Source organism: Plecotus auritus (genome assembly GCF_963455305.1).
Source record: "Plecotus auritus genome assembly, chromosome: 9".
In the NCBI taxonomy this organism is placed as follows: domain Eukaryota; kingdom Metazoa; phylum Chordata; class Mammalia; order Chiroptera; family Vespertilionidae; genus Plecotus; species Plecotus auritus.
In genome coordinates this window covers 17,958,721-17,975,993 of record NC_137783.1, presented here as the reverse complement: position 1 = coordinate 17,975,993, position 17,273 = coordinate 17,958,721, and the positions used below count along the sequence as shown (strand labels likewise).

The following is a 17,273-nucleotide window of genomic DNA, read 5'->3' as shown; positions in this document are numbered from 1 at the left end:
GCAAGTGCTTCTATATATATACTCATGTATTGTTTTTATAGGACTATTTTAAGATCTGTGTCACATTTTTTCTAGTCTATTTTATGGTGGGAAAATTCAATTGGAAAAAATGCACTTAGCTCTGGTGGGGATGGTAAGGTAAAATAAGTACTTAAAAAAAACGATGAAGCTTGTTGTTTTCATTTTAGCTTTAAACAGTACAGAGATAGTAAGGGGATAGCTCCCTGAATTACATTGTAGTGTTTCTCCTTAAGCAAATGCAGCCATTGCCCTCAGGCTATGATACTAGGTCTGTCACTGTATTAGTCAGAAGACCTGCAGGCATGTGTGAAAATGCATTACCAAAATCTGTGAGAAAATGGCTTTGTGTTTGTGTAGTGTGGCTTATAATACAGGGTTTATTTTTCTTTTGATTTTGTAGCTGTTGAATTGAGAGGGAAATGGATAGAGTAAGGACCTGTCTTACTATTTTTTTTTTTAATATATTTTATTGATATTTTACAGAGAGGAAGGGAGAGGGATAGAGAGCTAGAAGCATCGATGAGAGAGAAACATCGATCAGCTGCCTCCTGCACACCTCCCACTGGGGATGTGCCCGCAACTACGGTACATGCCCTTGACCGGAATCGAACCTGGGACCCTTGAGTCCGCAGGCCAACGCTCTATCCACTGAGCCAAACCGGTTTCGGCTTACTATTTTTTTTAATGTCTTTTTAAAAAATTGATTTGAGAGAGAGAAGAAGAGAAAGTGGGGGCGGGGGAATCGATTGGCTGCCTTCTGTGTGCTCTGTGGGATCAAACCTGTTACCTAAGTATGTGCCCTGACCGGGAATCGAACCCACAACTTTTTGATGTGTGGGATGATGCTCCAACCAACTGAGCCACCTGGCCAGGGCAGGACCTACGTACTGTTAAGAGTAATATGGGTGTAGAGATGTAGGCGCTACCACAGCCCAGGTGTGGCAGTGGCAATGGGTTGGGTTAGGGAGGTGAGTGAAGGGGCTGGGTTTGGTGGTTTTTGACCTCCCTTTCCACCCCCGCAGGATAAGCTCCTTCCTACCTCTTCTGTGGGGTTGAGTAAAACCATCGAGGTTATGATCGGAGAAAATCAAGTCATTTGATGATTGGACAGTGAAACCATGAGAGGCACATAGGGTGGGAGGATGGTGTATTTGGGTGCCAGGTTCTGATGGCCTTTAAGAAGGTTTTCCTTAATTCACTTGTTGATAGGAAATGAGAAATTCTGAGTGATTATGAGTATGTTGTGGTTTAGTAAGTTTTCCTTTGTGTATATAGGACTAGGAAAGAGACTGGAGCAGGGGTGGGCAAACTTTTTGACTCGAGGGCCACAATGGGTTCTTAAACTGGACCGGAGGGCCGGAACAAAAGCATGGATGGAGTATTTGTGTGAACTAATATAAATACAAAGTAAAGGAGCTGAGGGGAGAGCAAGAGAACCCTCCGCTCTTTCGGCTCCGCGGGCCGGATAGAACAGCCGAACAGGCCAGATCCGGCCCGCGGGCCGTAGTTTGCCCACGGCTGGACTGGAATGTTAGGCGTTGTGCTAGACTTGGGGGCTGGGGAGTAGTCACCAAGGAGTTCATCATCTAATCAGGGAGGCCATGTACCTGTGGTAAGTTCGGTACAGGTGTGCAGGTGCAGGTGTGCAGGTAATAAATTGTTGGGTGAGGAGGCCTAAGAACCAAGTGATTGCTTTTCATGTCAGAGATTTAAAGGCTACTATTATTTCCCCCTTGTCCAGGTTTCTCTTCTAGCTCCGTGGTCGGCAAACTGCGGCTTGCGAGCCACATGTGGCTCTTTGGCCCCTTGAGTGTGGCTCTAAACCAGGGAGAAAAGGCCTGGGCAAGTCTATTTTGAAGAAGTGGCGTTAGAAGAAGTTTAAGTTTAAAAAATTTGGCTCTCGCCAAAACCGGTTTGGCTCAGTGGATAGAGCGTCGGCTTGCGGACTCAAGGGTCCCAGGTTCGATTCCAGTCAAGGGCATGTACCTTGGTTGCGGGCACGTCCCCAGTGGGGGGCGTGCAAGAGGCAGCTGATCGATGTTTCTCTCTCATCGATGTTTCTAACTCTCTATCCCTCCTCTCCCTTCCGCTCTGTTAAAAAATCAATAAAATATATTTTAAAAAAAAAATTTGGCTCTCAAAAGAAATTTCAATCGTTGTACTGTTGATACTTGGCTCTGTTGACTAATGAGTTTGCCAACCACTGTCCTAGCTGAATGTCTGTGTCCTCTTTATTTGTTTTTTATACATCATTTATACATCTTAAAGGGTCTTGGTCATTCTCTCCTCAGTTTGCCTCATAAAATACGGACCTGAACGCAATAGTCCAGATATGGCTAGAAAGAGTAAGAAAATTGCTCCCGCTGAAACCGGTTTGGTTTAGTGGATAGAGCGTTGGCCTGCGGACTGAAGGGTCCCGGGTTCGATTCCGGTCAAGGGCATGTGCCTTGGTTGCGGGCACATCCCCAGTGGGAGGTGTGCAAGAGGCAACTGATCGATGTTTCTCTCTCATCGATGTTTCTAGCTCTCTATCCCTCTCCCTTCCTCTCTGTAAAATATCAATAAAATATATTAAAAAAAAGAAAAAGAAAAAGAAAATTGCTCCCTTCTGAGGTTGTATTGCCACTTAATCACCATGAGACATGTTGCTGGACCACCATGTGCTCTCCCTATCCTTTAAGGACCTGCTTTCAACAAATAGAATGGGTTGGGGAGAGGAGAGCCTACCGGAGAGGCCGCAGGTAGACTTGTATTCACCTTGAACCACATCTCTTACCACTCTTCGTTCCTCATTCCCTGTTGCTGGCTCCTCCAACCTCCTGCTCATTCATCCTGTAGTCCATGGTTATGTAGTCCTTCCTGGGTGGTGGTTCTCCAGGTGTACTTTATACTGCGTGTATGTATGTGTTCATTCATTCTTCATTATAAAGGAAGAAAACACTGTGTGGGAGAAATGAGGGAGAGAAGCAACAAAGATTTCAGTTTTAAGCATGGGTGATCGGAAATCTAATGTATCATTTCCAGAGGTCAGTACTCGGAGAGGGAGGTGTTGCTTTGGAGAGAACAAGCCAAACTCTGTCCTAATGACAGGCCTTTTCTCCCTGGTTTAGGCTGCCTGGCAGAGCAGGCCAGCTGTGCCTCCTGTTAGAAGCAGGAAGGGCTGTAGTAGAAATCATGCTGGACAGGGACTAGGGCGTGGCACATACATGATGACCCGTCAGTTCTTCATCTCCAACCTCTCTTTTCTTGAGCATCTTTTGTCACCCAAATCTCCTTTCATGACCTTTTTTCTACATTTGATACTTTGAACTTCTTCTTGAAGTAGTTTTTTTTTTGGTTTGTTTGTGGGTTTTTCGTTCTGTTTTTTGGCTTGGCTTCTAGCACACCATTCTCCTTTATTCTTTCCTTATCCCATTGGCCATTCTTCTCCGTCTCCTTTTTGGTTATATCTCAACTTCCTAACGAATGAGACATTGGCATGCCCCAGGCTCAGTGCTTGGACCCCTTTTGACCACACCCACATCTGAGGAGATTTAATTGGTTTGGGGGCAGTTTTCATCTGTAGCCCACATTTCTTTTTTTTTTTTTTAAATATATTTTTTATTGATTTTTTACAGAGAGGAAGGGAGAAGGAGAGAGAGTTAGAAACATCGATGAGAGAGAAACATCGATCAGCTGCCTCTTGCACACTCCCCACTGGGGATGTGCCCACAACCAAGGTACATGCCCTTGACCGGAATCGAACCTGGGACTCTTGAGTCCACAGGCCGACGCTCTATCCACTGAGCCAAACCAGTTAAGGGCTGTAGCCCACCTTTCTCTCATTCTCTTGAATCCTGGATTTAGGTGTGTAAGTGTCTATGTGACATTTCCACTAGGGTGTCTATTTGGCATCCCACGCTTAACCTGTCTAAAACTGAGCTTTTTCCTCCTAAGCAAGTATCTTCCATAATCCTCAGTAAATGGCAACTCTGTCCTTCCCATTGCTCAAGCCAAAAACCTTATAGTCAGCCCTGACTCTTCTCTTTCTTTATCTTCTGCCCCACATTCAGCCCATCTGCAGAACCTGTTGGCTCTATCTAAACATATATCCAGAATCTCAGTAGGTCTATCACCTCCACTATTCCACTAGACTAAGCCACTGTTCCTCCCACTTGATTTACTGGAATAACAACTGATTTCCCTTTCCCCCGACTTCTCTCCACCAATTGCCAAGCCTTTTCTCCCCACAGCAGCTAGAGAGCAGGTCACTCTTCTACTTAGAACCTTCTTCCAATGACTTCTCACTCAGAGTAAAAGCTGAAGTTTTTATAATGGTTACAGGATCTGCACACCATCCGTGTCAGCCTCCCCACACCCTATACACCTCATCTATACCCTGTTCCCTCTCGCTCTCTCTGTTCCAGCCACACTGGCCTCCTTGCTTTTTCTGACTGTTCCCTCTGCCTGAGACCTCCCACCCAGTCCTTTATGTGCTTCATTTGGCTCCGTCACGTCCTTCATCTTTGCTCAGATGTCACTTTATTAAGTGTAATTCTGCCCCTGCTGTTGCGTTCTCCACAGCACATTTTACACAGTCTGACATTTTTTAGTGTCTCTTTCCTTTAATGTGTGTCTCCCCACTAGAATGTTACTTGTGGGCTAATGTTTGGTTTTGTTCCCTGTTAAAAAGTGGGCATTCAGTAAATATTTGAGTGAATGAATGAATTTGTGTGTCTAGAGTTGAATGAAAGAATGTCCAGCCTATAGGAAAGTTTTGTAGGATAGTTAATTAACATTTATAGCATTAAAGATGGTATGTAGGGAACAAGATAGCAATGATGGGTTCCATGGTCTCGTGCTCTGGTGCCTACAGTGGTGCCTTCAAGGGATCTAGAAAAGGAAGTTACTCTGACATTTCAAAGGTATATTATCCTAGATGCAGAAGAAGAGTGGGCAGGACTCACGTAAGGTAAAGACTGATCTTAGTTAATGAAGCTGTAGGCCTGGGATGTGACTCTCCACCATGGCCTTCCTATTAGGGATTAGTGATCAGTCCATCCTGTGTGGTCACTTTTGGTCACTGAGCTTGTGAGGCTCGTCATGTACCCCGCCCCCCAATTGTTTGTATGGATTACAAACTATGTTCATATACAGGATCTCACTTGATATGTTTGTTTACTTTTTATAAATTGGACTAACTCTAATTCTATTTAAAGTGCTCCACTTCCTTAACTACTAATATGCAAACTGATTTCCTTAGGAGATCTTAAGTATGGCCATTGAAATATATCCTTCATCCCATTTCTTCACAGAGCATTTCCTTCTTTTATCACTACTTTCCTCTTAGGAGCTTAATGATTAGGAACTGAACTCCCTCTTAGGGACTTGATGATTCTACTTATTGAAGCATTACAGTTTTTGTTAGCTAAACTGGGACTACTTTAGAAACAAAGGCATGTCAAGTGTGTTTGACCTACCCTTGGTTAGTGAGGGGCCACAGCATCGCACAACTTCCAGGGGACTGTTAAGCCTTGCACTCCACTATTGGTCCCCCCTGAAGTTGTGCAACACCGCAGTAATGGTGACTATAAAATGTTTTGCTTGAATTTCTCATTATTGAATCTCCTGTGTATTTTCTTCCTGCTGTTTGAGTGGCATTTTAGAGCCCCACGGACTCTTGTTTGCCTTGTGCTCACATTATCGGGTCTTTCTGACTACAGCTGTGTCATGTCGTTCCTAATTCCATTCTTCTTCATCTACCCTCTTGGCTTTCTTCTCTGGCTATTTCTGTTAGTCCGCTTACTGTTCCACTTCCCTTCATTGGCATGAAAGGTGTGGATACAAATGAGTCCATATTTTCCACAGGCAGTTACAGGCCCCTTTGTCAGCCTATGCAGTGGATTAATCCATCAGTATCCAAATGGTGTCTTTCATTCAGAATTTGAGCCTCTATGGTAAGGTTAAAAGAAGCAAATGTGCCAACCTGCTACCATTCTGGGCTGCTTTACCAATCCAGAGAGGATATGCAAATAAACTTTGATTTGGGGAGCTACGCAGAGGCAGAAATTTGATCCCACGTCTGCTGTGTATAGATAATTTTAGTTACTTAGTTCATCTCACAATGAAGACATGTTCTTGTAATTTCTTCTCTGTAAGTGCCCTGCCGTGAGCACATAGCAGTTTTAGAAAAATGATCAGTCTAGGCCCGTGGTCGGCAAACTGTAGCTCGCAAGCCACATGCAGCTCTTTGGCCCCTTGAGTGTGGCTCTTCCACAAAATACCATGGCCTGGGCGAGTCTATTTTGAAGAAGTGGCGTTAGAAGAAGTTTAAGTTTAAAAAATTTGGCTCTCAAAAGAAATTTCAATCGTTGTACTGTTGATATTTGGCTCTGTTGACTAATGAGTTTGCCGACCACTGGTCTAGGCGATCATTTCATGCTGACTTGCTTATGTTTCTGAATTTGAATTGAAATGTATCCATAGAGCCCTGTGCTCTGAAAACAGGCCTGCTTTGATTCTCTTGGTGATCCCTTTTCCTCCATTCCTAGGACAGTGCATGGTGACCGGAATACTGCAGGAACTCTCACAGCTGGCCAAAAAGGGCTCTCTCCAAAGCCTGATTGTGACAGCAATGTCTGCTTCATTTGTTCTATACACAGTTTAACAAGTTTGTTTAATTTACATATATTTAAAAGTTTGTGTTATTTAATGCCTATAATTGCATATTGTACTGATTGCTATATTTTCATTCTTCTCTTTGGAAGTTAAGAACCCACCAGTTCATAATCTTTTTTAGTTTTTGGTTGAGTCTTTTGTTAAGTTCCCCAAAATTGCTTTTCTGCTTTCAATCCTGACAGAACCCCTCCAATGCTCAGGTTAAGAATGATGCTATTGGAGGTCAGTTTTTTAAATTTCTGTATTGACAACTTGCTTACATTCCCCCGTTGATTGTTCCATTGATGAGAAGATGGAACTCCTGCAGCAAATGATTAAGTGGGGGATGATAGGTGCATTGTATTGCTAGCCTCCTAAAGCATGATTAGAGAAGAGGGTGGTCACTTTTTTATTTTGTTTGTACTGCTTACCAGCAAGAAGGTTCAGAAAACAGGACTTCTCACCAGGAATTCAAAAGCTAAAAGAATGTGGCTCTGGGCAGATGCAAAAGTTTCAGCATTGAAGGTGGGGTGTGAGAGGGAGCCCCTAAGAAAATTTAATTTTCCGTCTAAGAAGCCTAACTCACATGAACAATTTCTCCAGTCCGATCTGCTGGTGCTATAGAGCTGGTATTCCAAGTATGTCCATCTGCATTTAAACGAATTGCTCCAAGACAATCTGATTATGCAGTAGTTACTTTGGTGAGAATAGCGCCTCAGTGGAATGGAAACTTCATTTTGAGTCTAATATTAGACCTTGCTTTGGAAAATTCCTTTTAAATGATCACAAGCTGGGAATAGCAAAAGAATTTAACTTTCGACAGACAGCACTGACCAAGAATTTTTAACTGCTTATGTTTGGGTTCTTGGGAAAGCAGATGTGAGAAACTCACCAGACTGAATTGACTAGACTGGAATGGACTTGACCCCGATGCGGTGTTTATATCTATTGCTGATAAGTTTTTTTCCTAGTCTCATTTGCTGGAAATATTTTCATTCTTTGAGCTTGAGCATGCTAAGGATGAAAATTGTTAGGATGCCTCATTGTCTAACCATCTAACCTTCTAGGCTTCCAGACATGGTTGCCTCTCAAGGGGTCTGAGCCAAAGCAGGGAAGGCCAACCAACCTGCAGAACCCGAGGCAGTTTCTGAATGAGTGCTGCTGGGAACTTGAGCAGACCTGGCCTTAGAGGATATTTCAGTTTAGCCTGCTGTGTCCAAGTGAACCTGATTGACTCCTAGTTTTAAGTAAACTTTATTTCAAGGACTGCTCCTCCATCCTATTCCCCCCAAAAAAAACCCATCCTGTGATTTAAAAACAACAACATACGTGTTAACTGATCATGGAATTTCTATACTATGTCTACTTGGCTTAGTTTAGGATGTATTTCAGATGCTTCACATGCCCTGAACTGGAAACACCAATATTGGTGTGAAAAATGTGTTTAATATTTTAAAAGATCTTTCTGAAATTGAAGTACATCTTTTAATCACAGTGCACATATAATGTAGTGGGTTTTCCCCTCCCTCTGACTAAGCTGGTAATAAGTTGATGGTGCCTTAGACTTGAGGAAGAACATTAATAAATTAATAAGAGTTGCCCCATATTGATCACCTCAGGGATCCCAGGCACTGTCTTTTCTCTCTCTACCAACATTATCTCTGATAATTATTCACTACAGTCCCGTGGGCAGCAGTGATTATGAGCTTGCTTTTGGACGTGAGGGGACTGAGGCTCAGAAAAGTTACGTGGTTTGCTTGTGACCACACAGCCAGTAGTGGCTAATGAACTGGCAGTGCTGGAGTTCAAATCCAGGTTCGCTTTGCCTTCAGAGCATGTGTTCTTCCCTGTGGGTTGACATTAAACCTGAGGCCCTGGCCAGGTCGCTCAGTGGGGTAGAGCATCATCCTGATAAGCCCAGGTGGTGGGTTTGATCTCTAGTCAGGGCACATTCAAGAATCAATGAATGCATAAATAAGTGGAACAACAAATTGATGTTTCTCTCTCTCTCTCCCTCCCTTCCCTTCCATCTCTCTCTAAAATCAATAACTAAATTAAAAAGAAAACCTGAGAAATTGAAAACATTCTTAATTCATTTGAACGAACAATAACAAATCCATTTCATGTTAACATAAATAATACTGAACTTAAGCCCTGACCGGTTTGGCTCAGTGGATAGAGCGTTGGCCTGTGGGCTCAAGGGTCCCAGGTTCGATTCCAGTCAAGGGCTTGTACCTTGGTTGCGGGCACATACCCAGTAGAGAGTGTGCAGGAGGCAGCTGATCGATGTTTCTCTCTCATTGATGTTTCTAACTCTCTATCCCTCTCCCTTCCTCTCTGTAAAAAAAATCAATAAAATATATATATAAAAAATACTGAACTTAAAATCACTATTTCCCAAAATAAGAGTATTAAGTGTTATTGTTTTACCTTTTTTTGGTATATCTTCTTATTATCTGGCTAAGTGGAAGGCAGCTGGACTCTCTTCTGCATTCAGTCTGTGCAGTACGACTGTTTTAGTTGAAGTATATGAAGAAAATCTGGCCTCAAACAGATATGTATCTGGAAAAGGTTCAACACTCGGCCCAGGATCTAGCCTACTCCTGGGCAAACAGTGTGAATACTCCCCACCCCAACCCCCAAAGGAGGCAGAGAAGCAGAAAAAGAAAGGGAAAAACACATTTTATTGTGTACCCCACCCTGTCCTGCCTCCTATACCCCACCTCACCACCACTGCCCCCAGCAAAACCACACTTGCAAACCTCACCTCTGCTCTCATCTATAGCCTTTTTGATAATCGTGGATATTCTCTTGATACTACACCAAAACTCCATAAGTGGACCTGGGGTGCAGTCGAATTAAAATCCTTTGGTCTGCAATCTTCCTTACAGAAGAATTCTGGATAATATATTTAGATCCTTGCCCACTCCAGGAAGTAGTTTAATTCTTACCCCTCCCTCCTCCCTGAGGTTAGGGGGCTTAATCACAAGGAACAACAACAGCCTGTAATTATTGGAATCGAGAGTCTAGGTCAGTGGTCGGCAAACTCATTAGTCAACAGAGCCGCAGTTTGCCGACCACTGGGCTAGACCTGCTTCCAAAACACAGAAAGAGTGCCTTTAGACTGCAGCAAGTTGGGGACGCTGCCCGAATAACCAGGTGAGCATCGCCTGTGGCGTCCTGCGGCAGCAAAGGCTGCTGCTGTTTTCCTGAAAATAACGGGCTCATTTTGTTCACTTTCAGGAAAAGGTCTGCCCAATAATCTAAGTACCGTGGTCTGTCTAGTGGTCTTTCTTTCAAGTCAATTGTTGTTCAGTGAAAAGAGGGGCTGGAACCAATTGTGCAAGTGCTTTCCCTCAAGGCGCCGTCACACTTCTGAAGGCAGCACACGTGTTTCATGCCCTTCCCTTTTGTCACATAGAATTTTCAAAGACAGGTACTTGGGGCCAAGATTTAATGGAATTAAAACACTTACTGCTTTATTAAGGATATTCTTAAGAGAAATGGACCCCCCCCCCCCATTGTTACTGTACATGGTGGTGGAGAACCCGGGAGACGCTAGTACATTTTGCCACCACTGCCTTGATCTGTGCTCAGGCACCACTGGTGCAAAATGCCAACCATTTGACTTGGCAGACCTCCCATAAAATGGTCTTGCCCATCCTTAGGGGTCCCCGGGCCCCGCTTTAGGAACTGCTCTCCTAAAGTAAAGTGGCAGTTGCCGAAAGGTCACAGAGGAAGAGCTGCCATCACTGAAGACAATTCTGTTAGGAACCCGGTGGTAATGTGGGGGCAGGGCAGTGTGTGGAGAAGGTGATATTCTTCTGGCTTAACCGGTCTTGCTTTTGATGGCTCACGACCCGTTTCTGCTTGGGGTATTTAATGCATTTTTAAGTGTTGAACTGCACACTTTGATCATCTGGTATCTGTGTTTGCTGCTGTGTTTTTTTCCATAATCATACCTAAGACTTTATTCAGAAAATTACCTCTTAACCTTTGCTTTTCTTCAAAGGAAAATCTCACCTGGCTATTGTGCAGCGAGTTAACAATGAAGGAGAGGGGGATCCATTTTATGAAGTCCTGGGGATTGTCACCTTAGAAGATGTGATTGAAGAAATCATCAAATCAGAGATTCTGGATGAAACGGATTTATACAGTGAGTAGCCTTGCCTGAGAGTAATTTCCCCAAACCTTTGCTTTCTTGATCATGTTTGTGAGTCATTTGACATCTCTCCAGTGGTTGTCCGCCCGTTTCCAGTTATGCACTATGTGTGCAGGCTGTGTGCGACCTGTCGGTGTATCCAGTCTCTTTACCAGAGCGGGGCAAGCAGGGCAGGTCCTATAATGTCAAGTGGCAATGTGGTTTTCTTTCTTTATTTTTTTTTTTTGAAAAGCCAGCTGCTTCTAACCATTGATCTGGGCATTACTTGCCCTGACCAGAAAATTCATTTTGCTCAATTAGGTAAATTGTTTTCAGGCAAATTTCTGTTTCTACTTAAGGTCATAATTCAAGTACTTAAAAAGTGAGGTGATTTATTAAATTGATGGATAGCAATGGTTTAAATTTTCTAGCTCTGATAGATGAAAGTAGAGGTGAGGTTTGCAAGTGTGGTTTTGCTGGGGGCAGTGGTGGTGAGGTAGGGTATAGGAGGCAGGACAGGGTGGGGTACACAATAAAATGTGTTTTCCCCTTTCTTTTTCTGCTTCTCTGCTCCTTTGGGGGTTGGGGTGGGGAGTAGCCTGGATCAGGGGAGGGGAGGGGAGTATTCACACTGTTTGCCCAGGAGTAGGCTGGATCCTGGGTCGAGTGTTCAACCTGAATCCTGTTCTATTTGAGTCTACAACTGGATCGGCAGACTGTGCAGCTTACACCTTCTTCAGCCTCACTCTTGGCAAAGTTCCATAATGCCAAAGGTGTCCCAAGGCCTGAGATGTTTGGGGTCTCAAAGGTGGGATTGAGAAAGAGCTGGGAGGCGTTTGGTTTTTGAAACATGATCGGAACGGATCATTCAAATGGCCTGAGGCACTCAGGGCAAAGTGATTTTATTCAGTTCCACTAGAACTGAATGTCCCTTATTTTAAAATTGAGAAAGTTTTCCACGTACCCTTTAAAAGAACAGATTTTATAATTAGCCAGTGACCTGCTTCTGAAAAGTATCTTATTTTCCCCTCACATCTCTATAGTGTTCTTAAAAAACTCCAGTGTCTATGTGGTTTTGACACTTGGAGAGTAGTCAGAGGTCACATAATACAGAATATTGTCATGTGTGTCTACATTTTTTTCATTGTTCCTCACAGTGACTATTTAATACCAAGTGTGTACTTGTATATTTATGTGTTTCCCCAGGAGTAGTACTCATCATAAGAAAGGTAATTTAGACATTTGTGAGATCTTATATTTGTATTTGAGTGAACTCCTTTCAAACGTTAGACTGATTTCATACTAAAGTGTTGTCTAATGTAACTTACTGATATGAAATGCTGAACATATAGTTTCATGTATATTGATTAAATAAGTGATCAGAGATGATAACTTTTGTCATTTGAACATTATTTTAAGTCTTTGTGTTGATTTATACTGTCTGATTCTCTGAATTTGAGATAGAAGAACATTATAAGTTGTGATCTTTTTCTCCCCAAAACAAGCCTAGTAAGCCATTTGTTTCACCCTGGACATTAAATGGCAGTGCAGAGACTTTTGATTTTGGGGAAAGGAGCAAGCACTTGGGGCCTTGTCTTTAATCTAGTATTTTTCTTGATTATTATTTTGTCCAGGAAAATACTTGAAGACAGGTTTTGCCTTAGACCTTCTAGATCAGGGGTTGGCAAACTACAGTCCACGAGTGCCTGTTACCTGTTTTTGTGAGTCTCACAAGCTACGAATTTTAAAATTGTGTTAAAAAATAAAAAGAATAATTATTTTGTGACGTGAAAATGATATGAAATTAAAATTTCATGTCTGTGATAAAGTTTTATTGGAACACAGCCATTCTAATTTATTCAATATGGCAGCTTTTGCTAAACAGCAGAGTTTAGTAGTTGGAACAGAGTCTACATGATCTTCAGAGCCTGAAATATTTACTATTTCGTCCTTTACAGAGGAAGTTGGCTGACTTCTGTTCTGGATCACTTTCTTCATTTTTGCTTGACCTTGAGGATCTTGTGATCTGGGTAGAAATGAAGCTAACAGATGTTACTTTTTAAAAAACGTTCCTTATTGATTTTTTAGAGAGAGGGGAATGGAGAGAGAAAGAGAGAAAAACATTGATGTGCCCTAACCGGTTTGGCTCAGTGGATAGAGCGTCGGCCAAGGTTTGATTCCGGTCAAGGGCATGTACCTTGGTTGCGGGCACATCCCAGGAGGGGGTGTGCAGGAGGCAGCTGATCAATGTTTCTCTCTCATCGATGTTTCTAACTCTCTCTCGCTCTCCCTTCCTCTCTGTAAAAAAATCAATAAAATATATTTAAAAACAAAACACATTAATGTGAGAGAGAAACATCCGTTGCTTGCCGCATGCACCCTGGCTGGGAATTGAACCACTGACCTTTCGGTGCACAGGACAGTGCTCAAGTAACTAAGCCACGCTGGCCAGGGCTGCCGATGTTGCTGTTAAAGTGATGTTCTATGAAAGCGTTTTGGTTTTCTTCTTAAGAGATTGTGCTCAGATATTTGTTTTATCTCACCACAGGCGAGGAGCCTGTTAAAGGCAGGGACACACTTCCTTTGTGTCGTCTGTAACAGTGATTGTTCTTCACTGTGCAGTGACATAGGAGCCGGGAGACCGTGTACACTCTAGGCTACATCCTCGGTTGCTATGGGTTATATAGGTTTTATGAGGGGAGGGGTTTTGTTCAAGGCTGCCCAATCATGTACCTGTAAGGGCTCTAAAGATCTCCATGAGGTATATTTGTCGTTGCTACTAATCAGGTTGCCTGTTACTGACTTTGGATTGCCGTTCTGACTGCGCAGCGCTGATCTGCTGAGTAGTCTTCTGTCCTCTTTCCATATGGTGTTTGGACGTAGAGTGCCCACAATCTGGAGAGAGTTGTATGTTGGACAGTTGACTAATTCTGTCTTCTAGCCTTTGCAGTATATTTTGTTATTTTCTTTTAAAAAGGGCCCTGATCTAATGAAATGCCTTTCCTTACTTTTTTCTTACTCTTTCCTCAGCGGATAACAGAACGAAAAAGAAAGTGGCCCATCGTGAAAGAAAACAAGATTTTTCTGCCTTTAAGCAGACAGACAGCGAGATGAAGGTTAAAATATCACCACAGCTTCTCTTGGCCATGCACCGTTTCCTAGCAACAGGCAAGTGCAACTTATCACAGTTTGAAATCTCGACCAACCCTGAGCGAGTGTTTCTCACCCACCGCTGACTAGGGTGGGCTGGGGTGGAGACTGGGAAATGGGGTGAAAAGTAATGCCACGTTTGTGTTTTGTTTTAGTTTTTTTCTTTTTAAATTCTCTCCTCTCCTATGTTCAGTGTCGGCATGAACTCTGAGACATTTGCCAGGTGGACCAGTAACTTAAATTGGTCTGAAAGGTAAGGATGAATGTTAGTGCCACACTGCATGTGAACAGTAGGCCAGGTCCTCTGCTTCCAGCTGAGCCCCCGGGAGCGCCAGCTGGCGGAGTAGGCTGACAGTGCGAGCCAGACACCACCACGATGTGTGTCGGACAGCTGAGGAATTCTCTTCAGCTTGCCTTGGAGGAACAGTGGATGTCAGTGATAACACAGGTGCTATGACTTACAAAGAAGAAAAATAGATTTTCAAAATGAAATCTTTATCTCTGATGGGTTAAATGAAATCAGAAATTCTGAGAACTTTGACATGGATTTCTTGACGGCCTCTTCAAATCAGATTGTTAACTTGGCCCCGTTCCAGAAGGCAAGTGTGCGCATTGTTAAAACCACCAACCCAGCCGGCACTGACCGCTCCGTAGAGGTCAAGGTTGAATGGACTTAAGAGACTGACTAACCCTTCTCACATCCCCAGGGGCTCTGTAGGTAAAGGGAAGTGAGAGGAAATCTGAAGGTACCTCGTGACTTGTAGAAGACGTCTGTGTCCAAGATGGGCAGCCAGCACCTTCCAGCTGCGTGCAGTGCACTTAGAATATTTTGAAAAGAAGGCCATCAGCAGCCACATGAGGGGATGTTGTGCACTTATTAAAATCACATTTTCAGATAATGAAATGCTCACAATATAATATTTACAACATGGGAAAATACTCATAACTTAATGTACAGTGAGGAAAAACAGGGTATAAATCTGTATGTACAGGAAGGTGATAGCTGTCTTTTTGGATGTACACACATGCACAGGCACAGGCCTAGGCGGGGTACTGGAAGGAAATGCTCATCACCAGTTGCTCACAGTGCTTGGTTTATAGATCATTTTTTATTGTCCTCTTTGTCTTTTTCTGTATTTTCCAAAATTTCTACAATGTATTACTTATTTTGTTATTACAAAAAAAGCACAGAAGCTAATACAGGATTTATATTTTTCATACATAACATGATTTAAAACATTTTAAAACCTATAAGCAGTATTTTTAACTTACTTGCTTATTCTTTCTCTAATTGTGATATTCTTCATCACCCAAGAACCACAATTTAAAATGAAATGTTATCCTACTCTGCCTCTGAGATACCGTAAAGTCCAGTTTCAGTATTGCAGCTTTAAATCGGTAATTTTGGCTTTTATTTTAAATAAAACGTATGTCTTTATAAATAGAGATGAACATAACTTTTTTAAATTAGCAAGTTGGAGTGCATGTTGATGTGTGCACGTGCCTTGTTTTTATCCCGAGTCTCTCCGTGTCCCTTGTTCCCAGACTCTCTCAGGGCAGTTGAATGGGAGATGGAGATGTGGGGCCCTGCGTTGTGCACCTGGTACTAACCCACAGCTAGATGCTTCCTGACTGTTGCTTCTTCCTTTGGCTGTTGTTGGACAGTCAGGCTGTTGTGGCTGTTGAAGGACATCCTGGCAGTCAAGGTTGATTTTCTGGTTGATTTTCATTTGTACCGGTCAGAAAATTAGAGTGTTCTTATGAGAACTAAACCCAATGACAGATTGAAAAGGAAGAATTTTAAATAAACAAATATGAAAATGCAGCATTTTCTAATTTCTCCCAGGTAATCTGCCCACAATGGATCACCAAATGGAAGTCTTATTAATCCATGTTGTATCACTTTAATTCCTAGTATTCTTATTACCCAAATACCTTAATCACTAGTCTAATATTTTCTGTCCGTTTGAAGTGTAATGTCAAGTTGTGTTTATATCTATAGAAGTAGAAGCATTTAGCCCATCCCAGATGTCAGAGAAGATCCTTCTAAGGCTGCTAAAGCACCCCAATGTCATCCAGGAACTGAAGTATGATGAGAAGAACAAGAAAGCCCCAGAATACTACCTCTACCAGCGCAACAAACCTGTAGACTACTTCGTTCTCATTTTGCAGGTCAGAGAATTACTCAGTAGCTGTTTGATCTCATTGAGTACCTACCCTTCATGTTCTGAGAGTTGGTCTAGATGAATGGGTGTTGGACTTTACATACTTAACTTCTGGGGTAGCCATGTAAGTGGGAGAATTTCATCTCCCTGTTTTCATATCTGTAAAATAATCTATATATATAAAAGGCTAATATGCTAAGTGTCTGCTGGGTAATGACGTCACATAGCAAAGCCCAGCTTCTTCTCCCTAGCAGCTAGCCTCCTTGGAGTTTCTTCAGCCCAGGAGCACGACTTGCTTCATAGCCAGGTGCAAACACTTTACACTGTAACCAAATGTCTGTGAAGTATTTTCCCGTGCCTCATCTCATTTGATCCTCACAGAAGTCCTGGAGTAGGTAGGAGATTCGGTGGAATCCTATTTTCTTTTCATTAGCTGGAAAACAGAGACTTAGAAAGCTTAGAAATTTGACCCAACTGAAAAGAAGTAAGAAACGGTGGACCTTGAAAATGACTTCAGGTTTTCTCACTGCACAGAATATAGTCAAACACTGCTGCAGTTAACATTTTACCTTTTGTTCTCCCTGCGTGATCTACAATAATAATCTGCTTTGTGTTGATATTTACTGCTCTGTTGCTGACAATTACCTGAAAGAGAAGTTGGGGTGCTTCACTGGGCTGGAAAAAGTTTAGCTAAATCAGAAAGCAGGTCTAATTAAGCAAGTTTATTCTTTATCTATAAAAGGCTAAGTTGACTTGAGCATGTGCAATACATATAAAGCTCTCGCTGGCGCCAGTCACACGCGTGTGTTTCCATCTGTCATTGCTGATCATGAATTTGGTTGACACTTCCTATTACAGAGAAAGGGCGAATAGCAATATTAAAATATTTCTTCTAATTAATTTCCTTTCAATGTGCACAAGTTTGTGCACCGGGCCACTAGTTCCAATATAAAGTAATGTCATTAGTTACTTTAATTTCCAATACTGAAGGGCACTCAGTGATTGCTGAGGCCCTGAGTCAAATGAAGAATGGTGAGTTCAATTGTTAGTATTTTTCGAAGACTTTGGGGAATTACCTGTACATGTCTAAATCTTGGCTGGACATTTAAAATTTAAGTGTCTTGAGTTCCTTGGGTCCTATTTTTATCTTTTTCCCCCGT

At 42.5% G+C, this 17,273-nt stretch overlaps 1 protein-coding gene across 4 annotated transcripts in view; it reads left to right on the top strand.

Moving 5' to 3' along the window:
- CNNM2 (cyclin and CBS domain divalent metal cation transport mediator 2) overlaps positions 1–17,273 on the top strand; it is a 125,012-nt gene that overhangs the window by 93,589 nt on the left and 14,150 nt on the right. For all 4 annotated transcript variants that reach the window (XM_080640961.1, XM_080640963.1, XM_080640960.1 and 1 more), the window contains exons 2-4: positions 10,670–10,813; positions 13,829–13,966; positions 15,951–16,120. In XM_080640961.1, coding sequence (XP_080497087.1) covers positions 10,670–10,813; positions 13,829–13,966; positions 15,951–16,120 — 452 coding nt within the window. The remainder of the gene's footprint in view (positions 1–10,669; positions 10,814–13,828; positions 13,967–15,950; positions 16,121–17,273) is intronic.